At 29.8% G+C, this 10,785-nt stretch overlaps 2 protein-coding genes across 2 annotated transcripts; both read right to left on the minus strand.

The window, feature by feature from the left end:
• Positions 1–890: 890 nt before the first annotated feature.
• LOC107895192 (protein translation factor SUI1 homolog 2) lies at positions 891–2,771 on the minus strand. The gene is made up of 5 exons (XM_016820452.2): positions 2,501–2,771; positions 1,645–1,727; positions 1,350–1,555; positions 1,211–1,264; positions 891–1,113 (listed from the first exon to the last, which is right to left on the minus strand). The coding sequence occupies exons 2-5, from the start codon at positions 1,679–1,681 to the stop codon at positions 1,069–1,071; spliced, it is 342 nt and encodes a 113-aa protein (XP_016675941.1). The 5' UTR covers positions 1,682–1,727; positions 2,501–2,771; the 3' UTR covers positions 891–1,068.
• Positions 2,772–8,366: 5,595 nt separating this feature from the next.
• Positions 8,367–10,431, minus strand: LOC107895193 (polyubiquitin). The gene is made up of 2 exons (XM_016820453.2): positions 10,275–10,431; positions 8,367–9,711 (listed from the first exon to the last, which is right to left on the minus strand). The coding sequence occupies exon 2, from the start codon at positions 9,709–9,711 to the stop codon at positions 8,566–8,568; it is 1,146 nt and encodes a 381-aa protein (XP_016675942.1). The 5' UTR covers positions 10,275–10,431; the 3' UTR covers positions 8,367–8,565.
• Positions 10,432–10,785: the final 354 nt, after the last annotated feature.

Below are 10,785 nucleotides of genomic sequence, written 5' to 3' on the forward strand. Positions count from 1 at the left end.
ATAGCATCAGCATATAAATTCTTATTGATTTTTTAAATAAAAAATTAAAATACCTTCTAATAATATATATATATAAAAGTTATTTGAGTGAGGCACTCATATTTAGATCTAGTGTTTATGTATTTTATTTTTTACATAATATTCTATATTTATATAAATATTGATTTTTTTTAAAAGAAAATATTAATTGATATTATATTCCTATAAATTTGACACTTGACCCAAATGTAAGCTGGAAACAGCAATATAGCTCCTAAGAGACTGAAATCTTACCACTGTTACCATACATTTATATGTGGCTTTACTGAGCCAGATCCAAATATAGTTATGGACTGATTATATTTTAAAAAATTGTACTTTAATTCTAATCTTATATTGCATTGGAAAACAGACCCTGTCCTTTAATTTTAATCTCAGGATTTAAGGATCCGAATCCAAGTAGGCCTCGAAATTCTAGAATTTGAAGTTCCGAGTTTTGGGTGTGATATAATTATAAAGAAATTAAAAATTAATTATTATAAATATAATATAATATTAAATTTGATAAAAATAGAATAAAGTTGGGGATGTTAAGAAACTGGATTTTGCGTGGTTCACCATTTTCTATTGCATAAATCCGCCAGACAACATTTTAATGAAAAAACAAATGATACTAATTTAATTATAGCATCATTCTTGGGATTAATATGAAACATCATGATGTCCAATTGAAAAACCCAATCTTTTATCATTTTTTACTAGTCACATAAAAAGCTAAAAAAAAATTATACTAAATCCCAGTATCAAGCTTGTGACTGTAGACATCCAGCTCGGCAAATTACTTCTCTGATTACTATATCTCATTTTTCTTCACCCATACTAATTGCCAAAATAAGCACCAAACCACAGAATATTTCAACACATATAAAGGTCTAATATAATCAACATAGCCAAACAAACTTCCAAACATATCATAATCATCCACTGAACTGGAAAGCACATGTAACACAACATGCATACTTTGTCATCCAACCAACTTAGATATGTCCTAATCAGATAGATAGTATTTCCTGCTTCCACAGCACAGGCTTAGAAACCGTGGATTTTGATGTTTTCCTTCTTCACTATGCCAGCCTGATCAATAACCAAAGACAAAATGCAAATTTCCAACTTTACCACCACGCGTTTTGCATAAACACGAGAAGCTTTCAAAAACACACTTATGAATTACCTGAACAAGGAAGGTTGATACATTCTTACGCTGGTCACCTTGAAGTTGAATCACCTAAATACATACCGCAAAATAACAGACTAAACAATTGGGTTCCAATAACAGATACAGATATAAGGTAAGGGGTTACGGGACACACCTGTCCTAATTCAGGGTCCTGGACCACGGTCCCATTGCAGCAAAACTCCTTCTTCAGGTCTTTAAGTATCTTGTTATAGCTGAATTCTTTCTTCAACCCCTGGACAGTTGTCAGGCTTTTGCGACCATTCCTCTGCTGAATACGAATATGCACATACTCCTTTGCACCCGCACCTGAGTCCTCAGCATTTGCATCAGCAAAGGGATCTAACACAACAAATACACACGTTATTAACAAGGACAGGCGGCAGATCAAGGACAAAGGTAAATATTTGGAAGTTAAGATGAAATCATACCGAAGGCAGTAGGAATTTGAACGTCAAGATCAGACATGAAACTTAGTTTGATCAAAGAGGCCTAACAAACCACAAGCTCAGACCTGAAAAATGCAGATCAATAGATCATCAGATTCAACATAAACCCCTATCAAGAATAATAACAGTTTTCACGCCAAACAAAAAGAAAAAGTAAGATTCAATTGGGCAACCAAAAAATAGTGGAGAATCTCAGTGCTTCTCATCAACTAATTAATCAATAAACAACAACCTCACAAATCTCGCATAAACAAGAATAGGCTGTACAATAATTGTAAATTCAAAACCATAGGCTGTACAAAACACAAGAACCATATAAACCTAACAAGACGGAAACTTGGTCGCGATAACCAAGATTCGGCCTAGAAGATTAAAGTCTTTAAGTTTCGAATTAACAGTTTGATCTTCTGACTTCTTCCAAGAAGTAGAATACGAAATAGAATTAAAATAAAAGACAAATTGTTGAATCCATGCAAAATACTGCAACTTGATTACAGATATCATCAAAGAATCAACTAACAAGTTTATTAAAAACAAGCCCAAACATGAAAAAACTAAAGATTCACTATTTAAACAACGTATCTCAAAAATAAACAAAGAAAAAGTCACCATGAATCATTAAATTTTGTACCCTTCACTTCAGACATAAATTTTCTCAATCCAAATTAATTATATACAAGTAGCATGCCATTTAAAGAAATAAATATAAATTTTGATCATATAATCAAAACCCAAGATCAGAAAAACCTAAGTTCAATCAACGACCTATAAAGAAACGATGTTTAACCCACAAAAGAAAGGGGGAAATCAATTGAAGAAAATAGAGCTGCAAACTTACCTGATTCAAAGATTTTAGGGCTTCTTTTAGATGATTGAACTCTGGATTATCAAAAAATAATCAGAAAAGTTAGAAAAGCCCTAAAAACCAGATAGAGTCTGAGGGGGTGGTGGAGTTTAATTATTTCGTTGAGAAAGGCGAGGAAATTATAAGGAAAGGGCTACACAATTATTTTATTAATTTTTAAGATTTGTTTTTTTTTTATTTTCGGAAGTTGCACGCAACTTAATGTGATGGGAATCTGTAATCGTGAGATTATGATGAGGGAACTGTACTCGCTTGGGAAAACCTTTTTATGATAAACATGTAAACGTGGCGTTTGATGAAATCGAGCGTGAGTTTCACGGTCAAGGGAAAATTTGAAAACGGCGTGGTTTTATTAATCATAAAATCAGCACGTGTAGGTGGTGGTGGTCGTTGTTTGGACATGGTTTAGGAGGGAACTAGATTCAATTTGGATAAGGTTGGAACATGATTCCAAATGTCAGCCCACCAAAGACACTGACAAATGCAGACTGCAGAGTTTTAACATCCGTAGGCCCAACTTTAAATTTGTTAAGATTCTTCTTTCTTTTTTCTCCTTTTTCCACTTTCTTTTAATTTGAAAATTTTTACTGTATAAGAAAGGGTAAACTATTCAATTTGTCACTTAATTTTTAGAAACTTCCATTTTAGTCATTTCAGAAAAAAAATTTTCAATTTTGCCAACTAATTTTTAGTATGCTTTCATTTTAGTCATCTAAGTGTTCAATTCTTAATGAAGGTTAACTGTGCATGTCAAATCATGTTTGCATTTTCATTTTAGTTACTCAACTTCTAAGTCGCTTTCATTTTAGTTATGGAAAAAAAATTCTAAGTTTTGATTTAGGTAAAAAAAATTAAGGATTAAAGTGAAAAAGTAATAGAAACTAAAATAATGCATTAAAATTTAATCTCTTTCTAAATTTTAAATTTTTATTTTATATTTCCAAATTATCATTAAGGGAATAACTCAAATAACTTATTTTTAATAATTGTCTATGAAACATAATTTTTTTAATTATATAATCTTGAATATTCCATACTAAACTAAACGAAAAATAAATAAATTCCTTAATTAAGTAATCAATTAATTCTGGGTAAATAAGTGATGAAAATAATTATGGGTTTTGTTTAATATGGAAGATAAAATCAATTAATTAATTAAAATGAATTTTCTTTTCTTTTAGCTTAGTACAAAAGATTTAAGAACATATAATAAAAAAAATTAGGTTTCATAAACAATTATTAAAGATGAGTTGTTTGATTTGATTTTAATTTTTAAAATGGGCAATTTACTAAAAAAACCCTTTTTTCGTTAATTACTGAAATTGTCGACTTTTTTATTATTTACAGGAAATGACCGTTTTCCCCAAAAGCGCGTCCACGTCAGTGCAGAGTCAAGGGGCATGTCAGCAAAACGCGTCCTTGGGGGAGCATTTTGTCCACGTCAACACAAATCACTTCCTCATGGACACACTTTGCTGATGTGGCAAAAATGCTCCCCCAAGGAAGCGTTTTACCCTGTGTTTAAATTTTTTAAAAAAGTTATTTTTTAAATATTATAAAAATACTTTTTTTTGAAATTTTACAAGAATAAACCTTAAAAAAGGTTTAAAGTGATAACACCACTTTTTTTAAGGTGTCACCAATTAATATGGAAACAAAACTTACAAAGCAAATCTTTATATAGACTCAAAGTTTTATTTCCTTTGTTTTTTTAAGCAATGTGGGATATAAGATATGTGTATATATAGACTCATGAATAGGTTTGCAGCTTGTTTCTAAATAATGTGGGATTCCTTCATCTTTCAACTAACAATATGAGACTAAATGTTACACTATATTTTATAATTTTTTTACAAAGCAATTTTTATTTTATTTATATTTTGTTAATATTTTCTCATAATATAAAGTTATCTTTTGAGATATTTATTCTTGTTGCATTTTAGAATTGTTAACATATACAAAAGAACTATTAAAAAAAGAGAACAAATTGCACATATGAAACTTGTACATGCAATAATTTTCTATTCAACTTTAAATGTTCGAAGTTGTACTTTTAATTTTTCAAAATAATTTTCCATTATTTAAATTTAGAAGTTGTATTTTTAATTTTTTAATTTTATTTTATATTATGAATGTTTGATTAATAAATAAATGGTGAATATTTGGCACTCAAATAGTATTTTTTTTGTAATTTTAAAAAATTGATATATCTGTTTAAAATATTTACTTATTTTTATTATTTTACTATACTAATTAATTTTTTTAATTCTAATTTTAATTTAATTTTCATCACCTAATAAATGCTGATAAATTTATTTTAGATGTATTTTGATAATCTATTTAAACATAGTATATAATTATGTTAAATAAGTTTTTTTATAGAAATATAATAATTATTTTTCATATTTTTATATCTAGATTAAATTACATTAGTAGTTACTTAACTATAATTTTTTAGCTATCGAATTATAAAACCTTACAAAATGATCACTCAACTATTAGTAATTTTTTAAATATTTATTTTTTAATATTTTACCATACTTATTTTATATTTTATAATTTTTTTACTTATAGAGTTTAAAATTTTTATTTATAATATAACAAATGTTAACTTTTTGTAAAAAAAATTAAACTCAAAGTAAAAAAAATATAAAATATAGTGTAGCTTTTAATCTCATGTTGTTAGTTAAAAGAGGAAGGAATCCCACATTGTTTAGGAACAAGCTGCAAACCTATTCATGAGTCTATATATACACATATCTCATTTCTCACATCTCTTAAGAAAACAAGAGAAATGAGACTTTGAATCTATATAAAGATTTGCTTTGTAAGTTTTGTTTCCATATTAATTGGTGACACATTAAAAAAAGTGGTGTTATCACTTTGAACCTTTTTTAAGGTTTATTCTTGTAGAATTTCAAAAATTTGGTCTATTTTTATAATATTTAAAAAAATGACTTTTTGAAAATTTAAACAAGGGCTAAAACACGTCCTTGGGGGAGTGTTTTTACCACATCAGTAAAGTGCGTCCACGAGGGTGCGATTTGTGCTGACGTGGACAAAATGCTCCTCTAGGGACGTGTTTTGTTGACACGTCTCCTGACTACGCGCTGACGTGGACGCGCTTTTCGGGAAAATGGTTCTTTTCCGTAAATAATAAAAAAGTTGGACCATTTCGGTAATTAACAAAAAAAGGGGCATTTTTTAGTAAATTGGCCATATAAAATAACTTTTTTTAAACTTTAGAATGAGATTAAATTACTTAATTTTTCAATATTGTAGTAACAAATCAATTAACACTATAAAGTAAAAAAAATTTCAACAATTTATTTAATTGATTTTAATGTTTTGAAATTTAAAATTTCAATATTAAAAAAATTTGACTTATTGCAATAGAGTAAATGAGTACAATGTAACAAATCTTTTAATACATTATTTTATTTTCTACCACTTTTTTATTTTAATACTTAATTTTTTTAGTGATCAAAATAAAAATTAAAATATGATGTAACATGTACAAACAATCATTATTAAATATTTGATGCTTGATTAACTGAGATGAAATCCCCTTAAATAAATTGAGATAGACATCAATCCCTTTTATATTTTAAATTCTCTTTTACTAAATACTCTCCTCACCCTCTTGATTTCCCTTATGATTTCATAGTCGATGCTAAAAAAATTATTAAAAATTATTGTATTTTAAATACAATTAATTTGTGCGTCCTATGCGACAAAAAATTAATAATACTTTTATATTAAAAATTAAAAATTTGTTAATTTATACTTATTACAAATTCATTTGGTATCGAGTTTAACATTCTTTTTTAATGTAGTATTTGTATTTTTTTGTTCAATATGATATTTGTATGTAACAAAATCTATATATTTTGGTAAATGAGGGTGACAATATTAACTTTTTAGTGTTTAATTCGAGTTTTAGAACTGATTTGATGAAAGTTTGTTGCTAATATTATTTTGGGTTTTAAGGTCAATTTGATGAAGTTAATTGCTAATATTATTAGTTAATTATGAATTTTCATTAAATTAACTCTAAAACTTAAATTAACCACTAAAATGTTAACAATGTTAGTTTCAGGTACCAAAATGTATAAATTTTGTTTAATACAAGTACTGTATTAGAAAAAAGTGTTCAACTTAAGTACAAAATTATGTATTAGGCCTTATAAATCCCCTAACTAAGTTATGTCACGGATTAACCAGTTACCAATTCAACTGGGGAAAGACAAAAATAATCTCATTTTTCAAAGTAAATTATATTATTTTGATGATGTTTTTGTCATTTTATATATTCTATATAGGAAAATAATATATATATACATAATACAATTTAAACCCATGCTCTTTAGTTTTTTTTTTAACAAATAGAGTTATATAAACTTTTTACAAATAGAGTTATTTCAAAAAAAATTCACTGATATTGTAGATGTGCCATAATTTAGCATACCCTAAAATCTTAATGTTTTATATTTTAAATAAAGTATAAAATAAATTTATAAGATAAATATGTGATTATTTAATGGGTAACAAGAGGAGTCTAGAAGAGAGGGTAGTGATTGTTATGGAGGTCGGTTCATCCAATTAGGACAGAGAGTTGGAAGTTATGAAGAGTGATGGTGAAGATAATGTTAAGGTCAAAGGCTAAAAAATGTTGATGAAGTGTAGGCTTATTAAATTATTATAAAAATTATATAAAAAAGTTATAATAATTATTCAAATTTTGTTTAAAATTAGAAAAGAAATTAAAAATAAATATTATAAAATATTAACTTATTATAAAAAAATTATAGAAAAATATTAAAAAGTTATTATAAAATCATATAAAATTTATTAAAATGATAAAAAAGACTATTAAAATTTCATTTTCAAAAGTGATATAAAATATAAAAATGATTATAATTTTTTTTGTTTTTGGTTATTTCATAGGTTTGGTATTTTCTGTTTCAGAAGTAAGGAAATGTGAAACTTAAAGTGATAATAGTGATTAGTGCGAATTAAGAGGTTTGGGTTGGGTGAGGATGAGTTTAATAATTGGATTGAGTGATGGATAATTATTTTAGTTGAGGAGAGAGACATGGAGAGAAAAGTTGATATGGACACATTTTGGTACGTGGAGGATAACGTGGAAAAGCAAAAAAGTAACAGTGCTTTTATAATTTTATAACATTTTAATAATTTTTACACGTAAATGCTAAAGAATTTATAAAATTATTAGAAAATAAATTAACTTTACCACATTTCAGTAATCATATCATGTTTAATTAAATGTCAATGATAATGATTAAACTGAGTCTTACTTTGGTTTAGAAACTTAACCAATTATATTAAGAAGGAACGAATCTTACTTTATCTAACAATTATCAAACACTATGAGATAATTTTAAATTATAAGATCACTCTTAATCTGGTATAGATTAGGTTGCCTTTTTACAGTAGGGAAAAAAAAAAAAGCCCATCTGCTAATGTTCCTTTCACATAACGAAGGATTCTCTTGGCAGCTTGAATATGTAACTCACGAGGATCATGCATGAATTGACATACTTGGTTTACAACAAATGTTATATCTGGGCGTGTAAAAGTGAGATATTGATGTGCTCCCACAAGACTTCTATACTTCTCTGGATGTTTGACAGGGTTACTATCTTTTTGTGATAATTGCTGTCCAAGAACCATAGGGGTAGGTGCAGGTTTGCAGTCATTCCAACCAAATCTTTTTAGAAGATCAAGAGCATATGTGTTAATTAAGTTCTAATAAATAATTTAATAACTTAATAATAGATTATTAGCACCTTCATGTAAATTCGAACAAGAGAGAAACTTGACTGCAAAATGCAAAAACATATTTATTCAATGCCATAGAACCTTGAAACCTAAAGAACAACTAAAAGCGTTGATAAAAGCAATTATTTTTACTCGTAAGCTTCCCCAGCCTAGTGGCCAGCTCACATTAGCATACGACCCACACACATACAAACTTAACACATCAACAATAACTGGACAGGTGTTCGGCACCACACTTAAAAGCCACCGCGGAGGCGAAGGACCAGGTGCAAAGTGGATTCCTTCTGGATGTTGTAATCTGCAAGGGTCCTCCCATCTTCAAGTTGCTTCCCAGCAAAAATCAGCCTCTGCTGGTCTGGTGGGATTCCTTCCTTATCCTGGATCTTGGCCTTAACATTATCAATCGTGTCTGAGCTCTCAACTTCCAGGGTGATGGTCTTTCCAGTCAGGGTCTTCACGAAAATTTGCATCCCGCCGCGGAGGCGAAGGACCAGGTGGAGGGTGGACTCCTTCTGGATGTTGTAATCTGCAAGGGTCCTCCCATCTTCAAGTTGCTTCCCAGCAAAAATCAGCCTCTGCTGGTCTGGAGGAATTCCTTCCTTATCCTGGATCTTGGCCTTAACATTATCAATCGTGTCTGAGCTCTCAACTTCCAGGGTGATGGTCTTTCCAGTCAGGGTCTTCACGAAAATTTGCATCCCGCCACGGAGACGGAGAACCAAGTGGAGGGTGGACTCCTTCTGGATGTTGTAATCTGCAAGGGTCCTCCCATCCTCTAGCTGCTTTCCAGCAAATATCAGCCTCTGCTGGTCTGGAGGGATACCTTCCTTATCTTGAATTTTGGCCTTAACATTATCGATTGTGTCAGAGCTCTCAACTTCCAGGGTGATGGTCTTCCCAGTAAGTGTCTTCACAAAAATCTGCATACCACCACGAAGACGGAGCACCAAGTGGAGGGTGGACTCCTTCTGGATGTTATAGTCAGCCAGGGTACGGCCATCCTCCAGTTGCTTACCAGCAAAAATCAGCCTCTGTTGGTCTGGGGGAATTCCCTCCTTGTCCTGAATTTTTGCCTTAACATTATCAATGGTATCTGAACTCTCTACCTCCAATGTAATGGTCTTCCCAGTCAAAGTCTTAACAAAAATTTGCATTCCTCCACGGAGGCGAAGCACTAAGTGGAGTGTGGACTCCTTCTGGATGTTGTAATCAGCCAACGTGCGGCCATCCTCAAGTTGCTTACCAGCGAAGATCAACCTTTGCTGGTCTGGGGGGATGCCTTCCTTGTCCTGAATCTTGGCCTTTACATTGTCAATAGTATCAGAACTCTCCACCTCCAATGTGATGGTCTTTCCGGTGAGGGTCTTGACGAAAATTTGCATCTATTTTGAATAAAAATAGAACACAAATAAGACTAAATAGATTGAAACAAGAATAAATATACTTCAACAACCAGGTCCACGAAAACAAAGCAATTCTGATACAAATTTTCAAGAAAATATACTAAATCTTATAAAGGGGGCATTAATAGATCAGCGATTCCTGCACGATCTAAAAATATTCAGCTTGTTCTAAATTATTAAAACCCAACTTAACGGTAGCATCAAATTCGTAAGTTTCATTTAATAAATTCGAATATAAATTCAAAAGAAGAAAAAGGAAATCTACATGTCAAATTAAAGAATTAAGATGTAGATTCATGTTTCGCGATTGCATGTAAAGAAAATCTAGCACTGAAGGAGAAATCCCTAGCTTTAATTCAAAACTTGCGATTGAATTTAAAGCAAACCCTAAAATCGAAAAGGAAATATAATCCCTAAACTAAATTTCATAAAATTCATTGGAAATTTCCAGAAATAAATTAATTAATTAAAAATTAAATCTACCGGAATCTTTTGAAAATAAAACACTGAAAATAATGAAAGAAAATAAAGAAAATAATTACCTTGAATGAGGAAATTCGAAGAAGGCTTCAAATTGATAATCTCAAGGTTATATGAATTTGGTATGAGAACAGCGAGGCTCAGATCTTAATTTATAGGCCGAATTAGCATGTGAAATGACGAAAAAGGGCTTGATCATCAACCAATGGAATGAGACCACGTGTCTTAAGTCATTTACTCTAGTTTGGCCTGCACGCTAGGATTACGATTGGATTCTTGTCGTGGAGTGTCCTAGTTTTAGATAATATGGAGAGATGGGTGTTCCAACCGAACACGCTACTTTCAAAGCGAGTCTAAAACACGCTCTTTTATATATATTTTTAATATTATGTATATTTGTTTTATTTTGTAATTATTTTTAATAATATTGTCTCTAAAATATAAATTTTATATTCTTTATTTTAGAGTATAATATATTTTATTATTATATTCAATGATTAAATAAATTTTAGTTGAATTCATTTTGATATGTCTTTGCTATTTTATATTTGTGTATATATATAATTTAGATAT

The sequence above is a fragment of the Gossypium hirsutum genome, chromosome A13, assembly GCF_007990345.1.
Source record: "Gossypium hirsutum isolate 1008001.06 chromosome A13, Gossypium_hirsutum_v2.1, whole genome shotgun sequence".
NCBI lineage: Eukaryota > Viridiplantae > Streptophyta > Magnoliopsida > Malvales > Malvaceae > Gossypium > Gossypium hirsutum.